This window comes from Microtus ochrogaster, chromosome 15, assembly GCF_000317375.1.
Source record: "Microtus ochrogaster isolate Prairie Vole_2 chromosome 15, MicOch1.0, whole genome shotgun sequence".
Classification (NCBI taxonomy): domain Eukaryota; kingdom Metazoa; phylum Chordata; class Mammalia; order Rodentia; family Cricetidae; genus Microtus; species Microtus ochrogaster.
Window position 1 is genome coordinate 42487654 of NC_022017.1, and position 24450 is coordinate 42512103.

The window sequence follows — 24450 nt, forward strand, 5'->3', positions numbered from 1 at the left end:
TTTTTTTTTTTTTGGTCTGTTTTTAAAATTAACTTTTATTTAGTACTTTGAGTGTGATACAGGGGTAGGGGTGCAAATGTCAGACTGTCATTTGTTTTGAGATGCAATCTTATTATGTAGCTCAAGCTGACATCTCAATCCTCCTGCCTCAGCCTCCTGAGGGCTAAGAGAGCAAGCATGTACCTCCACACCTAGCTCAGAATTTCAGACCTTCATTATTAGGAATGTTTGACGTATGGACAGAGTGGCCAGCCTCTCTCCACTACAGAAAACAAGACGAAGCAGATGGACATTTCCAGTGAGTGCCACTCCACTCATGCCCTGTAGCAGGAAAGAAACCCCAGGCTCAGGCTGAGGTGCCGATTCATGTGTGAGTAGTATGTCAAAAATTCAGCCGGGCGATGGTGGCGCACGCCTTTAATCCCAGCACTCGGGAGGCAGAGGCAGGTGGATCTCTGTGAGTTCGAGACCAGACTGGTCTACAAAGCTAGTTCCAGGACAGGCTCCAAAGCCACAGAGAAACCCTGTCTCAAAAACCAAAAAAAACAAAAAAAAACAAAAAAAACAAAAAAAAATTCAAACTAGTGTCAAGTAAAAAACCACACTGCTTTTCCACACCTGGCCAGGCGAGGATACACATCCTCTAGTCTGGACCAGAGGCACTGAATGAATGTGTTACTGAGAAACACTAGGGATGTTCTCTAAGGAACAGCAACAGCCTTCAGACGAAGTGGTATATACATGATGCTCAGACACGAAAAGGAACTAGCAAATTAGCAGCTGGCAAAGTTGGGTAAACTGTGATCACAGACTAACTACTTTAACTACTAACTTTTGCATTTAAGTCCCTTACCTAACAAAACTTAAAACTCTGTACAAATAGGTGAAGTTCACTTAAAAACATCTAAACTTACCATCTGTACCAGAAAATAATTCATACAAAGCCTGAGCCAGCACATTCACAACAAAGGAATGGGTCCTTTTTCTTGACCAATAGAATGACTTTTTGGCCTAAAAATGAAAAATATTGTTTATTACATAGTTGAAAAGAAAAAAAGCATAAGCTAATGTTTATGATCTCCTCAAAATGCTATCTGTCCAAGGCCAACCTGCAGGCAGTAGTGCCAAACTCACTCTCAGGGCAGTGGGTCATGTGACACTGAGCTAAGCTTACAGATCTGAGCAGAGTGGCCTGAACCCATTTGGTGTAGCATATACTTAAGCATACAAATCAAAGACTCAGATTCAAGCTTGAACAAGGCTATGAAACACAGGCTTCCAAGCAGATTCCCACGAGGGTCCCCTGCTTCACATCCCTAGACAGAATGTATTTTAAGCCATTTGCGGGGGAGGAAAACTCGAGATTCTTACCTGGAAAACAGCAGCGTCATCATAAAGGTCAGGAATATCTTTTAACAGTTTTCTCCATAATTTTACATCTTTTAAAGCAACTGTCATTCCTCCACCAGTAAGAGGATGCCTCAGGTTATATGCATCTCCCAGAAGGAGAACACCTATGGGAGAAGAACTAAGATCATGAAATCCTGGACAGCTCTGAAACAAAAAAGTTAGTGCTATAAACTTACGATTGACATGAGCTAAAGTCCCAAAAATGAATTAAAATTAAACTTGCTTTCTGAGTAACTTAACGTTCTATATCTCAACAAAGCTGCAAGTCATATTGTCTATAGATGATAAAACTAAATATTAAACACATACCCTGCTAGGCATTCTTGGGAAGTAGAGGCAGGACAGACCCAGGAGTTCAAGGTCATCCTCTGCCATACAGTTTTAGTCTGGGCTTTATAAGATCTTTTCTTGGAGGGGAGGGGGTATGGAGAAGGGGTACTGGAGAGCTGCTTAGCAGGTAGGAGTGCTTGCTACTCTTAGAGAGGACCTGTTTGGTTCCCAGCACCCACATGGGACCACTGTAGCTCTAGCTCCAAGGATCCCGATGCCCTCCGCTAGCCTCTGAGGCCCTGCACACACATGGCGAGCACACATGTACGTTAAAATAAAAATAAATCTTTAGCCAGGTGTGGTCCTGCACAACTTCAATCCAGTCCTCAGGAGGCAGAGACTGGTGGATTTCTTGGAGTTTGAGGTCAGACTGGTCTACATCAGGCCAGGCAAGACTGCACAGTAAGATCTTCCAAAAAGTAAAGGGTAAACCTTTAAAATATGGATTGAAAACACAACTATACCCCAGCTATCAATCACTATGACACCTGACCAAAATACCAGTTACAGGAAGACTCGAGTTCCTAGAGATGCTACCGTGTCTCAGCCACCCTGGGGCAGGCTCTGCAGAGCCTATTCCCTCGTGGTCCCACCTCTCACTGTCTGCCCTAACCACCCTTCCACTTCAGAACCTCCCTCCCAGCCCTGGACACCCCTGTGGTAGTGGGAATGGAGCTTTATGGGAACCGTTCTCAATACCACTGTGAATTCATCTTCTTGCTCTTACTAGAAAAGTGGTCTTCCACAGGTCAATGGAATAACTTTTAAATCCCTTTTTGTACTCTCAATGGCTGCACAAAGTCAGAGTTCAATAATAATTATATCATAAAACTATGATGTTGGGAACACGTTAAGGTAACCAGTGCTCCTTCTCCTGCTCTTTCTGGCCATGTGAACTTACTACTCCAAGGCAACCAATTCTCAGCTTCATGTTATTTCCCGACCACAAATCTAATCACATGTCATCTGAAGTGAGAGCAGCATTATAAAATACTGCTAAGCGATACCTCGTTTGTTCACAGGGGAAGGAGGAAGGAAGCTTGCTGGCATGGTCCGCAGGCGAGAGTTCTGAGAGGCCTCCAGGAACGGCTCCTTCAGGTGGTCTGCAATCAATGCCACCCAAACCAAGTAAGTGGTTTGGAGCACTTCGGTTTCAAATTAACATACATCTTCTTATCAAGCATAAAAGAATACTTAGTTGTGGCTGTTACACAGTTCCTTGCAATAAACCACTAATTACCTATTTTATTTATAAAACTATCCATTAAGCACCTCATTGTGCATGTTAAGGAATGACTAAGGAATGTACGAGAAAACATGTAAATAACATACACAACTGAACAGAACAGAGAGATGAGAAGAAGAAATGAGTCAAATTTACATCAGACAGGAGAAACCATGTGAACTGACAGCTGTCTGTATTTAGCTTTTATCATCCACATATTCTAATATCACAGGAGATACACTGCCCGTTCACAATGAACTGTGCTGATCTCCGGGCCTCTCTTAGACGCCACACTCAGGAAGCTGGAAAAGAGGCTCCTGTGAGATTTACTTTAGACTGTAGATGACAATGAAGGTAAAATCCTACTTCTTACCAGGCATTTGTGGGTGAATTTGTTCGGCCATGTATTCTCTTAAATTCCTTGGCATTTCCCCACGGATATCAACAAGTACCCGTGTTTCACTGGCTGAAATCTGGTAGACGAGAACTGGACTTGGATTGACCAGAACAAGCTCTGCAAAATTGGCTTTAAACTGTGGTGCATTCTAAAAAATAATGAGGAAATATTTTAATAATTTTCAAATCTCAGGTTGCTCTTATTTTTCTACAATTACAACTCCTCCATACCTTCATAAGGAAGCCAACAAAATGAGATGAAACAGAAACTTTATTGGAGACAAGGTTCTTCCTGAACTTGGAGAAAAGCCCATCTGCAACAATAGTCAATGGGGCGTGGAGCTCCTATACAACAGAAGAACACCCAGCAATGGTTAGAGGCACACAAAAGGTCCATCCTTCTGGAACAAAGAGTGTTCAGGAAAATATGGACCCCAAGCAACCTGTGGGTATAAGAGGATGGAGCCCTAAAGGTGACACTTCCTGAGTCTCTGGAGGTCATCTCCCTTTGCTGTTCCGAAACCAAAGCTATCAAAACTCTCCACCATGCTGGATGAGAGGAAGAACTTCAAAGCAAACACAGGCCACGGAAGACTGAAGCTCATCACAAACTCCAACAACTGCCCAGATTCATTATAAAATCACTTACCCTCACGTGCTGCTGTTTAATGCGTGGTTAGACAGAAGAAGCACTTTTATACACATGACAATGTGTACTGATATACTACACCATGAGCAAAGAACCTGGTGGCCCTACCAGAGTACAGTTTCTAGAAAGGGACAACCCTGCACAATAGTCTAGAAGGGCCCTTTGCCTCTTTCTCTTTAAGAGACAAACATTAACATACACTAGAAGCGATTTTACGGTTACTTGCTTTCAACATTTTCCTAATTCTGAGTATAACCACATATACAGTAACAACACTGTCCACTGAGCTCCATCCCTGGGACCCACATGACCTCCACACACACACACACTGCAGCATGCACACTCCACACATACAAAATAATACAGAATTTCGAAAGGAATAGGGAGAACACCTCCTAGGAAGAAGTGACCTTCCCTAGTTCTCACCTTGGTGTCTCCAGTCTCCTTGTCCTTGTACTGCACTCCCGTCACGGCGCCGTCTTCCTCTAGCAACTGAAGCACAACACCTTCTATAAACTTCACACTAAAGAAGGAACAGAAACACACAGCTGGAGTAGCACGCGGGAGCAATGTCTCTTAGCTATGGACTCTCTAACCCTTGCCTTGCACTCATAGGCACTGGACACATGGATGTGCCTGACTGTACAAAGCAAGAAGTTTGCAACAGTGCAAAGCAGAAAGCTAGCATGTTTAGAATCATGTGAGGTTTTCCCTTTGTAATGTACACCAAACACATATTACAAATGTAATTACTTTTAAAGCTGCATGTCTTTAATCATTCGTTTAAAAAAAGAATACTGAAAAACCTAATAAAACGCAGTCAGACATAAAAGGGAAGAATTATTAGAATCATATTTGTTAAGGACACAGTATTGAAATCCCTCTAGGTTCACAGATTAGTACCACTCCAGAGCTCATCAAAGATTTCTTTGTGCAGTGCACAGTGTTAATATAGAAACTCACAACAGGTCAAAGTGCAGAGTGAGCATCTGTGGCATGCTCAGCCAAGAATGGCACATCTACATCACACCCTCCGCTAGGCTCAGAGATCACTGCACAAAAGGGGCAGAGAGGATGTAAGAGCCTGAGGCTGGGGAGGACAGAAAAACAGCGCAGTCTTCTGGACACAGCGAGCCCACTGCACGTCTGAACTCATGGCAGCTGTGGCTGCCTGCACGAGATCAAGCTGGTCTACATTCCAGCATGGAAGGCAGAGGGACTCATGAGCCCCCAGACCAAAGAAGCAGTGAGCAGTTGATAGCTGCCAGGGAAGAGAGAGTTGGCTTTCTTTAGGGATGTGGTACCTGATGGGTTGACCATGCTGCGATGGATAGTCTCACATCCGTGAGAAAACTGTACTTAGTGAGTCAGTAATAAAAGGACATGAAGGTGGGAAGTGATAAAGACATGGTGGGGCGGATCTGGGAGGAGTCATGGTAAATAAGGTCAAAATACATTGTATGCATGTATGAAATTCTCAAAGAATTCATTATATGTTTTTAAAAATAAAATGGCATTTGACAAATTTCAAACGTAATTATATCCATCAGAAAGATCATAACTTTTCTATTTGAGGCATGTTCCCACTTTTACACAATGAACACTCCACTTCTGTGAACAGCAAACATTTCATTCAGCCCTCAGGAAAAGTCCACCAACTTCTTCCCTTTGTCAACACAGTGGCCTGTGTCAACCACATAAGTGCTCTCATGTTTGGAACTTCCTTAATCAGCATTAAAAGACATCAGGCAAATACAAGTTAATAATCAAGACAAGCAGCCAGTCCTGTCAGGCTAGGTTCTTGGTGAAAGAGGAACAGGGATTCCTTCTTGCCATCCTCTGTTCTTTCTAGAAAAGGTACTGTAACCACCAACACAGACTCAAATGTGCACAAGCAGGCATGTGCTGTAGCCACAGCTCTAAGCTGGCCTCTAAATGCCAATCAAATAATAATCACCTAACTCTTACTTAAAGGTCTCAATATTCCTTATAGAGACACTAAATATATTTTAATTATGAATCATTTTATTATACCTATGCCATCTAGACCATGCCAAAAATTTTGAACAACACTGATGAAATCTCGCCTGTATAAAAAGACACATTTTTATTCTATATATATTATTATATTATACATGAGCATGTGTATAGATGCCTGAGGAAGGCAGAAGAGAGCATCAGATCCTCTGAATCTGGAGCTACAGGTGGTTGTGAGCCATGACATAGGTGCCAAGAACCAAACTCCAGCCCTCTCCAACAACAGAAAGGACTGTCAACTGCTAAGCCACCACACCAGGGCTCAGGTTTGGCTCTTTAACATTATATGTTTAAAGTTGTGGTCTTACTTGGGCTCTGCCATAGCTGCTTTCCGGAGACTCATGATGAATTTGCCGTGGTGGAAAGCAATTCCGCTCTGCACTTGGTTGTTTTCTGACACCGGGTATGGAATTTGAACTTCAGATCTGCTTTCATAATCGTGAACTATGTAGCCATGTATAAGATGGGTATTGAAACCCTCTACTGTATCTGCAAAAATAAATCAGTTCAAATAACTTTATTAATATGCTGAGAGTTATCAAGAAAGACACCAAGAGACAGACACAGATATTAAAAACAAGGCTCTCCCTCACAAAGCTGTAAGACCGGCTGGAGAACAGAACAACTGATACAACTATTACAAAACCCTTCAATATTTCCACAAGACAAGTACACAGCTGCACTTCAGGTTAACAGCTGTCATTTGGGTCTGTGACTGCTTCACCTCAGAGACAAGCAAGAAAAACAACAAGAGATGAACTAAACCATGCTCCTCTCCTGAGGGAACCTGCTCTGTTCACAGAGACACAAAACACAGTCTGACCTTCTGAACATGTGTCCCAATGTAGAAACACAGGGGGTCAGGTGGGGAGAGGAGGGAAGGGAAAGAGAAGATAAAATACCATTAAAACTCTTTTTAAAGGTCCCAATTTATACATAAAGATTCAGTATATGAAAAGTAGATTTCCCAACCAAATATAACAGATAGTTTCTAAATGCTGATGGTTCCTACTGCCTATGAAAATTGAGTCAAGATAAACTGTAGAGTAATTTCAGTAAATCTAAACCAGAAAGCAACAGTCTGTTTTTTTATATTTAAGGCAAAAAAAAAATTTAAAGAACCAATTGAAAATTTGAGAAATTTAAAAATTAATGTGAATTATAGGAAAGATGTCAAATAAAACAAAGCATCACTATTTGTGCATAAAATTCACTCACTAAAAATATTAAAATGCAAGAAATAGTGAACAGAAAGTGTAGCAGTAATCCATTCAAAGCAATACAAATAGAGTCAGTGAACAAATTAGAATAAGCCTGGCATGCTGGCCTGTGCCTGAGACTTCAGTATTGGGGAGTCAAGACAAAACCTGAGAAGGTTTGTCCCAGGATCAAAATATATTCATGCTTTAATATTTCATGTATTTTTATTTTATGTGTATGAGTTTTGCCCAGAAGGCATTAGATGCCCTGCAAGTGTAGTTTCAGATGGTTGTGAGACATCATGTGAGGGCTGGGAGCCACGCCCACGTCCTCTGTGAGAGCAGCACACAACTATGCATGGAAGTAAGCATCCACTGTAAGCTAAAGATGGAATCACATATAAGAAACCCAGGCTTGGGGGCTGGAGAGATGGCTCAGCGGTTAAGAGCATTGCCTGCTCTTCCAAAGGTCCTGAGTTCAATTCCCAGCAACCACATGGTAGCTCACAACCATCTGTAAAGAGGTCTGGCTCCCTCTTCTGGCCTTCAGGCATACAGACAGAATATTGTATACATAATAAATAAATAAACATATATTTAAAAAAAAAAAAGAAACCCAGGCTTGGCATGGTGGTACACACCTTTAATCCCAGTAGAGAGGCAGGCAGATCTGAGATCAGCCTGGTCTACAAAGTAAATTAAATTCCAGGCTAGCCATGGTTACATACCCTGACCCCGTACCCCAAAAAACTAAAGAAAACACAGCTTTGTGTTCTGACTTCATGCAAAGCTCTGAACTTTAAGCTGAAGAGTCCCATAAATAAATGTTATCAAAAATCGCAGGAGACACAGGAAGTTCTAATATGTAAAAAATTTTCAGTACATGCAGAATAGAGTACTCTCATGTCTAAGTATAAACCTGAAAGATGTCCATTTTCCCAAATTTGAACTATATATTCAATGCTTTTTAATCAGAATCTTGGAAATGTTTTTCCATAAAGCTTAAAAACATGACTCTAAATTATATACAAACAAAAGAGTGGGGGGTCTAACAAAAAACAAGGTAATACTAAAGAAAATAAAGCTAAGGATAGTGAATACTAGATCCCGAGACATGGTATAGGCATAATTATAATGCATTAGTTGTAAGATTTATGGATATTAAGTACAATCTATATGGCAATCAATTCACTAATAAAAAGTCCACAATCCAGGATGGATCACTTGATATTATGTTAGACAGCCTTTATCTCCAATGTAACCATTCTAAGTAATTCTACCACACACAGTTCATCAAACTTGAGGGAAATAAACATAGTTTATGTTTAAAGAACTCTTACTGGCAATAGTAAACATATACTGGATAAATACCTGGAGGGCTGTTCTCAATCCTCTGGGGACAGTGCAATGGTTAAGAGTATGCTTTGCTCTTCCAAGGGACCCAAGCTCAATTCCTGACAACTATATCAGATAATCACAACCACCCATAGCTCCAGCTCCCCACAGGGACCTGTACTCACATGCATGCACATACACACACACACACACACACACACACACACACACACACGCACGCACACCATTGACACACACAAATAAATAAATCTTTTTAATTTTTCCTTTATTTATTTTTTTAATTTATTTGTTTATTAAGGATTTCTGCCTCCTCCTCACCACCACCTCCCATTTCCCTCCCCCTCCCCCGATCAAGTCCCTCTCCCTAATAAATAAATCTTAAAAAAAAAAATCCACTGGGACTTGTAGCCACAACCATGTAGCTGTTTCCTGAAGCTAGATCTATAAAATATTATCTAATGTCTAGTGTGAAATCATTTCTGATTAGCTGAAGTTTATATATAAGGTTAATAAAATCCTTCTGGATACTGACACACCTGCTTGATGCAAGGTAGTCCCTTAAGGAATCTGTAAGAACAGCCATGGGACCTTCCTTCTTTGTAAAGTCATGGTTTTGTTTGGTTCAAGAGCATGGCATCTTTTTGCTTTCCTCTGTGTTATTTCTTTTGGAGCCTGCTTTGGCTCCCCATCACCTCCCTGATCTATACTTGCACGTCCCAGAGCTCAGTCCTGAACTTCTTGGCAACAGTTAACCTTGTGTAAGTTCTATGGCCCATCCCTTTCTCACCCTAACACCTGATTCATCAGAAGGTTCTACCCTCTTCCTGCAAGATAAATTCCCAGTACAGGTCACATGCCTCTACTACTGTGGCTGTGTCCTAAGTAACCAGCAACTACAGATTGTGCAATAGCTTCCAAGATAACCTTTTTTTCTGGCCTTACCACTCCATGGTCTTTTTCCTACTCAGAATGTAGTTTTAGATAATATTCTTGATCACCACTTTTAAAATGCGGGCCTTAATGGCTCTTTACATTTCCAGTGACTTCTCTTTGGAGAAAAAAAAACAAACAAAACAACAACAACAACAAAAAAAAAAAACAGACCTTTATAGTGGACACCACAAACCCACAGGATCAAGCCCCACTGCTATCTGCCACCTTCTCCAGTTGACTTTCCTCCACTCGCAACACTGAAGGTCTTCAGGCTTGACAGCTCTTTCCAGAAGACAAAAGCTAGGCCTGGAATGTACACTCTCCTAATCTCCAAGCTTATTCTCCACCTTCATTTCTTGACTCCAAGGTAACTTCTCATGACAAAAAGTATCCCCACCAACTTGCCATTCCACTATTTCTGATTTTCTTTAGTCCCTACAATCTTCAAACAGTTTATCTACTTTTTTAAAAATGTATTGTCTTTTAGCACTCCCTCTTTAGCATCCACTAAGATGTAGTCTCAGAAATAGACCAAAGCCTACTTGTCAATGTTTTTAAAGTATTTGTTGAAGAAGTCATTCTCAGCCAGCTGTGTGTTGATCAAAGTCTGGCTCCAAGCACAGTAAGTGCCCTGAGCTCTCTGTTTCAGGCTTTCTCTTGCTGACAACGATGAGGATATTTCAAAGAAAAAGCTTGTGTGTTTATTTTTATCCCTGTCACTGACATATAACAATTGTTATGTGTTTACAGGGGTCTAATGCGATTGTTGAAGTTTTGTACCTTGACAATAAAATTATGAAACTCAGTATATTCATCACCTTAAAAAATATATTTGCCGGCTGGGCGGTGGTGGCGCACGCCTGTAATCCCAGCACTCGGGAGGCAGAGGCAGGCGGATCTCTGTGAGTTCGAGACCAGCCTGGTCTACAGTCGTTTGGCATCTTTCCAGCATGGTTCCAAGTGCAACACACAAAAAAAAAAAAAAAAAAAAAAAAAAAAGCACTTTTGTATCAAATACACCTCCATTGGCCTCATATTCCTATCTAATTTTGTCCTAGCTCTGTTTCCTGCCATCAAATTAGTTTCTCAAGAAATGACTCAGCTGGCTGGTCACTGGTTGCTCTTCCAGAGAATCATAGTTCAGTGCTCACAACCATCAGATCCAGAGGATTAACAACCTCCTCCAGCCTTCTTGGGCACCAGGCACCATGTGAGACATAGAATATACATAGGCAAAACACTCAAACATGTGATAATTTTTTGTTAAATTTTAAAATCTCATACAGAAATAGTTTTCTATAGGTTAGGGATCTGCTCAGGGGTAGGGTGCTTGCTGTGTATGCACAAGTCTCTAAGTTCAATCTCCAACAACTGAGGAAGGAGAAAAAATAATTTTGTAGTTTCAAATTATGACGTCTCCCTCTCATTTCAGCTTAGGTTTCCTTTTATTGCCACAGACTGCCAAGTCCAGGGGTGAGTGTTCTTCACTCCTCCCACCTAGCATTTGGTCAGCAAACATGGCACAGCTGTTCCTTCCCTTACTGGTATAAACCCGTGTCTTTCAAAGCAGCTGCTTGAGGCAAAAACCTAAGGATTGCTTCATGCGTGCATGTGTGCATGCATGCGTGTAACCCCTGCCTCTTATCATGTGTCCACTTTCCTTCACAATTTGCTACCAGCCAGCACATCAGTTAAAAACACCACCACTGCTAATTTGGGCTCAGAACGAGCTCCTCCAGACTCCTAACTGGATCCTTGCTACCCCACCATCACAATCTTAGTCTATTCTTGGGGGGTTGTTTTTTGTTTGTTTGTTTTGAGACAAGGTCTCTCTATGTATCCCTGGATGTCCGAGAACTCTCTATGTAGATCAGACTGGCCCTGAACGCTGAGATACACCTGCCTGTGCCTCCCAAGTGTTGGCATTGAAAGTGTGGTGCCACGCCTACCTTATACTCTATTCTTCATACTATATCCAGGTTTGTTTCCCCAAACGCCATTGTAGATAAGTGGTGATGTGGGACCCAACGAACTATAAAGTGAGCTCTGAATTGTGATCTTTAACTCGCAAAGCCAGAAGAATTTTAAAAAGTAAACTAGAAGAAATTTCGGAAATAGAGATGGGGCTCAGCGGCAGAACAGTTTTTAACCTGGGGCAGGCCTGAGTTTGAGCCCTAGGCCCACTAAAAAGGGGGGAAACATTTCAGTCAGCTGAAATACATATGGCTACACTGAGCCACGATGTAACAGGTGCTGCACTGTGCTGTGTCGAGTGAGGAGTTGCTGGAGCTGAAGCCACTGCTGCAGATGCAAAATGGTGTCATGTCACATTCCTGCTCCGCTGCGTATGAAGCCTACATGGCTGGGATCATGTCACATTCCTGCTCCGCTGCGTATGAAGCCTACATGGTCTAGCTTCTGCCTCCCTCTTCAGCCTTCAGGACAAGTCATCTTCTTTCCCCATCACCCACTGCTTTCTCTATGTGTCTCCTTCTCAGTTCCCTTAACAAAACAGTAGGCAAGAACACAGTGCCCTAGCCGGGTAGTGGTGGCGCACGCCTTTAATCCCAGCACTCGGGAGGCAGAGGCAGGCGGATCTCTGTGAGTTCGAGACCAGCCTGGTCTACAGAGATAGTTCCAGGACAGGCTCCAAAGCCACAGAGAAACCCTGTCTCGAAAAAACCAAAAAAAAAAAAAAAGAACGCAGTGCCTACAATGCACAAAGTATTGTTCTGAGTGGTCTACATATCCAAATTCACTTAGTCCTCATAATATGTGAAACAGAGGGTCTTCAAATGCCTTTCTTATAAATGAAGGAACAAATCATACACAGAAGGCTAAGTTACTAGGTTTAAAGTTAGTCACAAGGAATACAGCTTTGTTTGTGGCTTCTCACCTTACAGCTGAGTTACTTCTGTGCTCTACGTCTCAAGAGTATCTGTCTCGACCATTAGTACACGTTGGCACTCAGTATAACTCCTCATTCAAAGACAGCAGTAAATAAACATTTTCCAGATGAATGTGAGAAGTACTTAAAAAGCACCGGCTGGGTAAATGAATCATCCATAAACACAAGATCTGAGGGAATAACCCCACGCCAGAAGCATATCACACACTCTATAGGTGATAGCTCTGGGCAGTGAGTTCAGTGTCTTCGTAAAGACAGTCCATTTTAGACATTTCATTATCTCGTTATGTCTAAGCAGCCTCTTCTTCTCACGCTACTAAATGTTTCTGTTCTTCGCTCTCTGTCACATAACGTGTTTAGCAAATATAAGTTTTACAAGGAAGGAAGGAAGGCAGATTAGTCTAAAGTGAAGGGCACTCATTTTTACCATCTAACTCCTGAAAATCAGATACACCTACCTCCGAGGCCCAGCTCTTTAAGAACACGGTAACCACCTGGCTGCAGAAGCTCACCAACGATTCTGTCAGGCTCTTTTAAATCTCTCTCGATTACTGTCACCTTTCTTCCATCTCTGGAAAGAACCGTTGCCAAGGTAGATCCGAGTACACCAGCCCCCACAATGATAACTTCCGGATCATTCAGAGAAGATGCTGACACTGAGGTAGCTGCTCCTGTCAATGTTGTTTCTGAAATACTGGCTTCTTTTCTGCACTGTTTAACAAAAAGAACATTATGCTTTCAAATCTATTGACTTAAATCATATTACACATAGACTTTTACATCTTGAACAAAAACTGGACCACAAACATTTATTAAACCAAATCAATGGTGTATTTTAAAATCCAGGTGATATATAAAAATCAGTATCAAAATACTGATTGCCTAATTATTGGCTAAACAGAAATGTATGTATCCCAATAAAACTGAACATATATTCCTTTTTCTGGACTTACTAATTAGAAAGTGTTGTTATATGAACATATTTAGAAATCCATATCCGGTCAGATACTATAAATATGTATCATGAAATTCAGAGACAACCTAGGACAACCCCTAGCATTTAATCACTCAAGCTCATATTGAGCATCTACAGGTGTGGTTCTCTCCCAGCTTCTGACTGTCCCTGTTACATATGTGTCAGTGGGCACTCAACACGCTCCAGCAGCTCCCTGGTTTCCAGGGAAGGAGAAAGCCTGAAGCAGGCAAAATGAAACCAGCCCACCAGTTTACAATTCAGTTTTCCTACTCCACAAATTCTCTACACAGCACTGTGACAGTCATAGTACTCCAGCTACCTGGACCAGAACTCAACCTCAAGGGGAGGTCTCCAAAATACAAACCCTAGAGTTCTTACCTTGAGAAGTAAGGCCTCACCTCCAATCCGCAAGCACCAAATAGTAACAGAATACACCCACTGTAGACTAGTGGCAACAGCTAGTTACTTGTTAGATGGCTACGCACCCGGCATTCTGCAAATATGAAGTCACTTAACTCCCTGTCTATAAGCGACGGTGGTGCCACCCTCACCTAACAGAACAGGAAAGTGATTCGTGCAGAAATGAACCCATTCCTAAAGTGTCACAGCCAGTAGTGGCAGAGCCAAAATTCAGATCCAAAGCTAATCTGTACTATGGACATGACAAAATAAAGCAGATCCAGGAGTCTGCATTGCTTTGTGAGTAATGAACTCATTCTATCTGGCCACAACCTTCTATGCCAGGCTGGGTACCCTGCTACAGTCTCACAGCCAATATCCCTGTTATTGTTATTTTTTTTTTTTGATTTTTCGAGACAGGGTTTCTCTGTGGCTTTGGAGCCTGTCCTGGCACTAGCTCTGTAGACCAGGCTGGTCTCGAACTCACAGAGATCCACCAGCCTCTGCCTCCCGAGTCCTGGGATTAAAGGAGTTATTGTTATTATTAATATTATAACTATCATTATCATTAGGTAAAAATCGAGCATTGTTCCTCTCACTCTTAAGTCTTTCCAGTGTTCTTGCAGGGAAACTTCAAATATCCACGGCCAACAGGCCCTCCATGTCTGGCTTATACTAGTCTCTCTCTTATCTCCCGCCACAGGCCTCCGTCTTTCCCTGGCGGTAATAACAAGTATTCAAAGATTCCGTCTCTGACACGGGACCATCATTCAACTATCATTGACTTCGGACCTGACACCACTGGTTTATTCATTGCTTCAGTGACTAGGAGGAGGAAGGATCTCTGCCAGCCTTTAAAGTGTTGAACATTTTTACTGCTTTTCAAACTGTTCTGTTACTTTCCCCTGTCAGCTGTCACTCCCCTAAGTAGCCTTACCTGTCACACCACAACGCTTTCTTCTCAGGTACAAACATCATCCTCTCCAAGGATTTATATAAATTTATATAAATATTAAATAAAAGCCACTCTCATTCCGTCCTCCAAATGAAAACCTAACATTGCCTATCCAACCAATAGCCAAGCCCTTACCCAATGATCAGACAACACTAAATGAAACAAATTCTCTTGTCTTTCCGAAAAATCAAGGATCATAACCACCCACAATCCAGAACTTAAAAAAAAAAAAAAAAAAAAAACTCAACTACATGAGAATATTGAAGCTTCTAGGTCATCACTTTCCTGACTTTTAATGAAACCGTAAACTTCAGTGACCTCGATCTGAAGTTTAAAATTAGACGCCATTCATTTGCCCACTGTGGAACCAACCTACCTTACTGGACTCCAGCTCCTCTTTCTTTTCTGGCTCAGGAGGTGACTTGGCCCAGAAGAAGCCAATAAGAGGCAGAGCTGAGAGAATATCAGAGAACGCAGCAAACTGGGAGCCACTCTGCTGGCGACCGAGGAGGCCCGCGTTTCGATGGCGACAGCGGTAGGAGAGCACCAGGCCCAGCGACAGGAACACCAGCACGCACAAGAGGAGCTCCTTGTTGGCCAGGGTGACATCCCCACATTTCTTATAAAAATAGGTGAAGGTAGCAATGCCAAGAAAAGTCCACATGGCTCAAAAGCTTCTTTGGTGCCAAGGCTGAGGAATTTTGGGTTTTTTGTTTTGTTTTGATTTGATTTGTTTTGGGGTGGTCTTTTTTTTTTCCCTAGGGAGGGGTTTGATGATTAAAACTTTCTCCCCAAAATGTGGTTCTCAAAAGGGGCCTGGGACACTGGCTCAACCCCTTCCTGCCAACAGTATCAGGATCACGAGTCAAATGAGATCAATTTTTGAAATCATTCAGAGTACAAACGTTATCTTAAGTTGTCCAGGACTTAGCAGCATTTAAAGCCTGCCTACAGCACCTGATTAGAGACCCTTCATTCAGCCAACTGACAGACGGGTGTCTCTATATTTACACTGGGGAGGGGTACGAGTGTTGCTGTATACTTCGATGTCCACTCCTCGGGCTGTAAATGGTCTTTTGTCAGTTGCAGCAAGTGCTCGGTAGGAAGGAGTTGGCATACAAGGATGAGGGTGCTGGGAAAGCTGCCCCTAAGCGACACTGCCCGGCAGCCTCCAACAAAAGACGGCCCCGAAGTCCCGAAGCGCGGCTGGAGCGGGGCAGCGCAGCTCTCCCCGGAGACCTCGCCCCGAAGTCACGGCCCGGAACCTGCCCGACCGCCACTTGCCTTCCTCGAGGGTGAATGGCTGTCTCCGGAGAGCGTCCGTCAAAGCTCGGTGAGGACGCGGGACAGCCGGGTCCCCAGCATCCCTCGCGGACAGTAACCAGAGTAACCACCGCACGCCCCGCTCGCAGCCCGTCCCCACGAGCTTCAACCACCGGGCGGGCTCGGCCCAGCCGAGGGACCAGGGGGCGGGGCTCCGACCCGGCACCGCCCCGCGAGCGGACCCCGCCTCCCACGCCGCTCCGGACCAATGAGAGCGCGCACTGCGCGGTAGGCTGAGATGGCGCTATGGAGCGTTCGGCCAATGGCAGGAGGCTCACTCCGCGCGGCGCCAGTCGCGGAGGCGCTAGGGCGATGTTGCGTGGTGCGGGGCGGGAGCGTGGGGTGGGCGCCGGCCCGGTGGGCGGATGGGGCGGTGCCTGCTCGGCTCGGCTCCCGCGGGGTCTTCCGGTCCCACCTGCGGAGGGTGGAGCTGGCTCTGGAGGAACGCCTGGTGGCCGCGCACAGCCCGGGCGTAACCGAGCTCGTAGAGGCCGCCCGGCGGACTGTGGGCACGGGCTGAAAATGCGTGAAGAACGTGACACACCAGCGATCCTGGCGTCATTCGTGGACGCAGGCTGAAGGGAAAGAAGCGAGTCGTGGGAAGTGGAGCACGCCTTTAATCCCGGAACTAGGGAGGCAGGAGGATCTTGGTCTGCCTAACGTGTTCCAGTCCGGTCAAAGCTACGTGGTGAGACTTGCTCCAAAAAAATTTTTTAAAAAAGGTGATCTAATTAACAGCAACACCGAAACTGCCTAATGAGATTCTTTTATGTTTCATGCACTGTGCCAGAAGCTTTGCAAACATTTATTCAAACTTTACAGCCACCTTCCCAAAGAGGTATTTATTTACCTTTGCTTCACAGGTGAAGGAGGTGAGCGGTTTATCTGTCATAGTTCATGACGCTGCTCATTTTATAGCCCCCACAGCTACTGCCATGCAACCTTGCAACCAAGTTCCAGCCTCAGCGGTACCATTGAATTATTAAGCATTCATTGACTTCTTAGTTACCTGTGTCCATGTTAATTCTGCAAGACCTTGCCCTGGGAGGTTACTATTTATAATTATGGCAATATTTCATGACCTACAATTCATGACCTAAAATTCAATGTTTACCTTCTTTATAAAAGTAGAAACTCACCCTTAAATACTTGTCCCAAATCTTAGTTAGTTTCTGCTGTCCTTTTTAGTCTTGCAACAATTCAAAAAGGTACAATTGTTTAACCAGTATTCTGTATCATAAGGAAAGAAGAAATAAAACTCATGTAATTAGTTACCCCACCCCATAGTGCGCGGAAGGGCACGCCCACCGAAGCCACGATTGATTCTATCTAGCTCCGCATTTCTTTCTTTTAGACTTTTTTTTTTTTTAGTTTTTTCGAGACAGGGTTTCTCTGTGGTTTTGGAGCCTGTCCTGGAACTCCCTTTGTAGACCAGGCTGGTCTCGAACTCACAGAGATCCGCCTGCCTCTGCCTCCCGAGTGCTGGGATTACAGGCATGCGCCACCACCGCCCGGCTCTTTTAGACTTTTTTAATTTATGCATTTTGTCTACATATACATTAGCACATCAGAAGAGGGAATTAGATCCCATGGTACTACAGTAATAACCGCCATATGACTTCTAGGACTTGAACTCAGGACCTCTGGAAGAGCAGTCAGTGCTATTAACTGCTGAGCCATCTCTCCAGCCCTAACTCCACATTGCTTTTGTCTTTTCTTTCTTTCTTTTTTTTTTTGTTTTGTTTTGTTTTCCAAACAGGGTTTCTCTGTGTAACAGTCCTGGCTGTCCTGCAACTCTGTAGACAAGGCTGGCCTCAAACTTACAGAGATCCACCTGCCTCTGCCTCCCAAGTGCTGGAATAAAGGCGTGTGCAGCCACTTCCTGTCCCTAGTTCCACATTCCTTATGTACATCTCTCAATGTTCATGAAATATTTCTTGAATCCAACATAAGCTGAAATCCTGGGGAATTTAAAGGAGTCTTGACCTTCCTAAATGTGTATCACCTTTGGGCACTAGTAGGAAAAAATAAGATATATCTAATACTTTCAAATGCACATTTCCACAGGACATAGGATAGGATGAATTCTCAGTTGTCAGATACATAAACCAAACAAAGAGGCAAAATAAAACTGCCGCCCCTGAAGCTGAGGACTCATGTCCAAAACACAGAATTAACTCAGGAAAAAGACTGTCCACATTTAAAAATGGGATTTGAGCCAAGTGTGGTGGCACACGCCTTTAATCCCAGCACTCAGAGGCAGAAACAAGCAGATCTCTGATTTCAAAGCCAGCCTGGTTTACAGGGCAAGTTCCAGGAAAGCCAGAGCTACACAGAGAAATCCTGTCTTGAAAAACAGATGAGGGCTAGAGAGATGGCTCAGAGGTTAAGAGCAATGGCTGCTCTTCCAGAGGTCCTGAGTTCAATTCTCAGCACTCACATGGTGGCTCACAACCATCTGTAATTCGATCTGGTTCCCTCTTCTGGCATGCAGACAGAACACTGTATACATAATAAATTAATTAAAAAAAGAAAAGAAAAAAGATGAACAAAAAAATTTTAATGGGTATTTTCTTTTTTAGACACAGAAAACATTCAAGAAATCGCATCATTTACTTAAACTTATCTTTCCCTGGGTAAGCCCACAGAGCAAGTAATGAACTATCTCCATATGTTCAGACAAAATACAGTAATTCAATTGCAGTCCCAACTTCCACTTGTCTTTTTGCTTAGTCATAGATGTAGGTAGAGTTTTCTGTCCCACCAGCCCCGCCTACACATAAGAATACTCTTTATATATTTTTTGAAGCTATTTCTATCTCACCTTGCTTTTTTTAGTTTTATTTATATATTTACTTATTTATTTTGAGACAAAGTTTCTCTGTGTAGCCCTGCCTGTCCTGGAACTTCCTCTGTAGATCAGGTTGGCCTCCAACTCAGAGATCTACCTGCCTCCGGAATGTTGGGATTAAGGGCCTGCACCACCACTGCCTGGCTTCGAATTTTTTTAAATGATAATGATGTCTACCTTTTCTTCACCCTTAGAGGTATCTCTCACTGATGATCTCATACCCTGTTGATGTGGGCCTTTCTGTTCATTAAACTTGGAAGCTCTTTTTTTTCCAGATTGTTTGGCAAACACAACAAAGAAACTTCAGAGGACAGTGAGCATAGAACACCTTAATTCTAATGGTCTAGTAAGGAGAAAAAAAGAACCCCGCCAGGCCCTGGGACTCAAGAAGAGTTTGAGTCTGGAAATGGAAGGATCGGGACCATTTCTGGAACAGCTTCCTTGGGTCCACTCATGAAGAAAATCACCCCTTGAGGGGGCTAGAAAGGCTGGACATGGGTCTTGAGTGCTGACGGGGGTATGCACTCCTGCCGAAGCATTTCACAGGACATCTATGTGGGTTCTCTGGTGCCTGATCACATTGAACGTCTGTCTGACCGAAGGACTCGCCGCAGTCAGGACACTTGCAAGGCTTCTCTCCCGCGTGTGTCCTTTGGTAAATTACTAGGGTTGAGCTCTGACTGAAAGACTTCTAGCGCCCAGAACACCGGTAAGGCTTCTCTCCAGAGTGTGTTTTCTGGTGTCTAATGAAGTGGGAGCTAAGGCCAAAACTGTTTCCACATTCCCAGCCCTTACATGGTGTCTCTCCCAGCTGGACTCTGTGCTTCTGCCTACGCTGTAGCTCTGAGGCACTCTTTCTTCACGTTCTGTAGCACCAAAGGATTTCTTTCTTGTGTGCATTTTCTGGTTTGTTAGAAGGTTTGAACCTCAACTAAAGGTTATTCAACATTCTGGACAGCCTTAGGGGTTTCCTCATGTATGTATTCTCTGTTGCTTTTTAGAATGGAATTAGAAACCAAAGGCGCCCCCGCGCCCACGACATGTGTAGGGTTTTCCACCTGTGTGCATTTGCTGGTGGCAAATCAGGCTGGAACCCTGACTGAAGTTCTCCCGTCACTGGGGCACCTGTAGGGTTTTCCTCCAGTGTGAGTCCTGTGTTCTATTAGAACACAGCTGTGACTGAGGCCGTATGGCCTCTCACTGGGATGTGATCTGTGATGCTGCTTTAGGCGAGAGCTGCTACTGACATCCTTCCCACGGGTGGCAGAACATTGTAAGGGTTCTCTCCTGTATGAGTTCTCTGGTAGGGAATAAGATGGGAAGTATCACTGTAGCTTTCCCACACTTGTTATGCAGGCAGGGCTTCTCTCCTGTGTGTGTTCTTAAGTGCTGCATCTGCTGGGAACTGTTAGAAAGCTTTTCCCACGTGCAGGACAGGGATACGGTTTTCCTCCACGTGTGTCCTCTGGTGTGCATGCAGGATTATTGCTGAGGCTTTGCCAGGCATTGGCATTTGTAGGGCTTCTCTCCACAGATGAATTCCACTGGACAGAGGTGCTGATGTGTTCTCCTGAACCCCATCCTCCATGGTAAGGTTGTTCCCCTTCTTTCCCTATAGAATCTTACCATTTCTCTGACTTGACATCATTCTCATATGAACCATGGCACCAAATCTCATCGCCCTGAAAGCGTGTCAGCATTTCCTCTGTATTTCCCTGCTTAGAATTCTGTAGCCCACATCTTTAATAGCATTTTAGAGCTTTCCCTTTCAGTTTATCTGCCTTGGGTGTACTGATTTGAACAGTCCCCAAATTACCCTTAATTTCATCTCCTACAAGAATTTAAACAATAATAATAATAAATATAAGATAAAGCATAGTCCCTTATCTTGCCTGATAAGGAAATTCTGAGCTTAAGCAAGAGAATAATAAGAATAAAATAAGAATAATAATGAAAAACCTCATAAAGCATTTCATAGAAAAGCATTTTTTTAAGTCTGTATATGTGTGTGTGTGTGTGTGTGTGTGTGTGTGTGTGTGTGTGTGTGTGTGTGTGTGTGTTTGAAGATTTCTTACCTTGAGTTTCTTTCCTTTTTTTCTTTTTTTTTTCGGGGGGGGTGGGTTGAAGACAACGTTTTTCTGGTTGTCCTGGAACTCCCTTTGTAGATCAGGCTGGCCTCAATCCCACAGAGATCTGCCTGCCTCTGCCTCCCACATCTGGAATTAAAGGTGTGAATCACCACAGCCCAATGTTACCTTGAGTTTCCATTACTATGATAAAATGCCACAGCTAAAAGCAACTTGGGGAGGAATGCTTATTTTATCTTATACTTACATAGTTAGAAGTATTTATTACGTATATTCTCCACCTCCCTTCCCAACCTTCATAACAAAGTAATGAAAATGAGAAGCATGGTGCTTTAGAAGTCCTTTCAGGAAGTCTTATTCTAGATATAAGTGTTCAGAATTAAGAGTCAGTCTCTTATTCCTATTAGAACTAAAATTTTTGCCGGGCGGTGGTGGCACACGCCTTTAATCCCAGCCCTCTGGAGGCAGAGGCAAGTGGATCTCTGTGAGTTTGAGGCCGGCCTGGTCTACAAAGGGAGTTCCAGGACAGGCTCCAAGGCTACAGAGAAACCCTGTCTCGAAAAACCAAAAAAAAAACTAAAATTTTTTTTTTTAAGATTTACAATTACCTTATGTACATGAGTGTTTGTCTGCCCTTGTGTCTGTGCAGTGCTATGGAAGGCAGAGAGAGTATCAGATCCCCTGAGCTGGAGTTACCAGTATAGTAAATCACTTTGTCGGTGCTGGGAACTAAACCCAGGTCCTCTGGAAGTGCAGCCAGTGCTCTTAACTGCTCGTCCATCTCTCCAGTCCCACAACTAAAAAAAAATTAAGTATTTATAATGTTCACCTAATCATTGTCTTAACTATCCTTGCATTAAAGCCTAATGATCAAGTCTCAATGAATGAATACTAATAATGTCCACGGGTGACTTGGAAACACTTTAAATTAAAGAGGACAGTGTGCTTTGTTGGAAAGAGAAAGAATAATACAACATAAAGAAATCAGGGAATTCATATGCAGGTGCAAGAAGCAATGAAGAGAAAGAACCTTGTTTACAGTCATAGGATATGTTGGTTGTTGACAATAAAAAGGCAGTTTCAAAAAGAACATGTATGTAACCCACAACAACAAGAAAGTTGTTGGGCTGGGCGGTAATGGCGCACGCCTTTAATCCCAGCACTCGGGAGGCAGAGGCAGGTGGATCTCTGTGAGTTCGAGACCAGCCTGGTCTACAGAGCTAGTTCCAGGACAGGCTCCAAAACCACAGAGAAACCCTGTCTCGAAAAAGCAAAAAAAAAAAAGAAAAAGTTGTTGAAAATGTGCGGCTAGAGTAATCCCATCCAATAATTCCTAAGTACAAAGGAGTCAAAAGAGGATATCCCTCCCTGCCACCTAATTGCTTCTAGAGTCTCCAACATACACGTCGGCCTAAGCTATCTTCTGGAGCTGACAACAAGCCCTGATCCACTTAGAGGATTAGGAAATGCCATCACCCAGGGTCACGTGGACACAGCATTCATTTCAGAACATAATGAACAGCAAGCATGATTTAGGAGGAAATAGAAGCAGGAAGTGATAGACAAAGGTGTTCATAGACAATGTTAATTCTTCCCCTACTGTTGCCTGTACCTACCAAGCAATAAAATAAAGCACTGTTACTAATTCTCTTATCAGCCTGAGGTGTTTGAACCACTTTAGATTTTTATCTACGCCATCTTCTGGCTATTTTTACAGGTGTGCCCAAGGTATTAAAGAATTTCCCAAGGTCATACAACCAGAAAGTGGAAGAGCAGGCCTGAGTCCCAAGCTGATTGGACACTGCTTTTCACACCACGTATCCCCACAACCCAAAGCAGGAAACAGAGCTGAGCATTATTTCCCAAGGACAAATGATCCCCAAAGAGTACCTTTGTCTAAACTTTGAGACTTAGTGAACCAACAAGACCACATAGCAATTAAGTACTGGTTTGTTATAAAGGTGAAAGAGGTTGAAATTACATCTGCAGATTTTGATGAGAATAAAAGGGAAACACCCCAATGCAAACAAAATGAAGAGGGCTGGAGAGGTGGCTCATTCTCCAGTGCACTGGCTGCTCTTCTAGGGGACTTGGATTTGATTCCCAGCACCCACCCACATAGTGGCATGCAGCCATTGAAACTCCAGTTCCAGGGGACCCGACGCCCTCTTCTGGCCTCCGTGGGCACCAGCCATGTACGTATATGGTGCACATATATGCAGGCAAAACACTCATACATATAAAGCAATTCTTTACAAAAAAAAAAACCCAAACACAGAAAAAGGACAGTTGCTAAAAATGCTATACTCATTTCTATCCAAGTAATTAACAGGCAATAGGTCCGTGTGGCAAATTCGTATCTCACCACTTTTCCCTAAGATATTAAATTCGCTAGTAAAGGAGCCCCGGGAACACTGGTTTGGCACAACAGGCACATCCAGGCCATGCATGGCAGTGAAGGGCGGTCCTTAAGGTGCCCCTGCACAGAGTAGGGAGGCTTGGGCGGTTACAGGGTGAACAGGTGAAGATGGTGGGCAGAGCTTGTCTGAGAGCCTTCGGGCTTCTGCGCATCCGTGCAGCAAGACTAAGCGCGGGAAACCGGTCAGGCCAGTTCCAGCGCCCTGCAGCTGTAGAACCCTGTCCAGGAGCGCCCAAAGCCTCCTTTCCCTGGAAGTAGCTCACTGCTGAGGTCACTGTACAGTGGTTGCCTGCACCCCAAGTCGCCCCAACTATCTTGAAGAAAGATACCCGCCTTTTTAGGCCCCACCAACCCAGGGTTTTACATGCCCCGGCCAGACCCGGAAGACATAACAAGAAGTTTCCACCAACACCCTTCTCTAGGAAATCGGGATGGATGGGCAAGTTCTTTCATCATAACCCTCAGAGGCCCGAAGAATTTCTTTTTTGGGATGTTTGACTATTCTTGTTTCATGTTCCTCTCTCAGTTCTCAGGTGCCTCAGGTTAGGGCCTGGCTCGAAACTGTAGTTTTCTTCGCCATCAGGGCATTGTCAGATTTACCATCACAACCACCACCTTCACAAATCCAAGATACAGGCTTCCATTATTCTGTTCCCATCACTGTGAGCGTGTTTCCCTGTCCCAAATAGTCTGCAAGCTGAAGAACCAGAGTTCCTCCATTTTGTCCTCTGCCTCCTACTTGCGTCTTGTGTAAGCTATTTCCTGTAAAACATTTCAGTCCTCAGAAATGCCTAGGGGCAAAAGTAACAGGGTAGTCATCTGGAGAGTACAGATGACCACAGAATGTCCTCACCCAAAGGTCAGCCGATAAGAAAATTTGACAAGCAACAGGTGAGGTTCGAAAATAAAATTTCTGAAAAGGCCCTAGACACGAGCCAATCAGGATTGAACCCATCACCCCACACCCTGCTAATGTAACTTTTCTGGGTTTTGCCTT

At 43.5% G+C, this 24450-nt stretch overlaps 1 protein-coding gene across 1 annotated transcript in view; it reads right to left on the minus strand.

The window, feature by feature from the left end:
• Nucleotides 1-15546, minus strand: part of Sqle (squalene epoxidase) — an 18318-nt gene extending 2772 nt beyond the window's left edge. Inside the window, exons 1-9 of the mRNA XM_005354565.2 lie at nucleotides 15150-15546; nucleotides 12902-13154; nucleotides 6356-6536; nucleotides 4437-4533; nucleotides 3593-3706; nucleotides 3339-3510; nucleotides 2748-2843; nucleotides 1372-1514; nucleotides 915-1011 (exon numbers count right to left, since the gene is read on the minus strand). Of these exons, the coding sequence (XP_005354622.1) occupies nucleotides 915-1011; nucleotides 1372-1514; nucleotides 2748-2843; nucleotides 3339-3510; nucleotides 3593-3706; nucleotides 4437-4533; nucleotides 6356-6536; nucleotides 12902-13154; nucleotides 15150-15437 (1441 nt within the window). The 5' untranslated portion in view covers nucleotides 15438-15546. The remainder of the gene's footprint in view (nucleotides 1-914; nucleotides 1012-1371; nucleotides 1515-2747; nucleotides 2844-3338; nucleotides 3511-3592; nucleotides 3707-4436; nucleotides 4534-6355; nucleotides 6537-12901; nucleotides 13155-15149) is intronic.
• Nucleotides 15547-24450: the final 8904 nt, after the last annotated feature.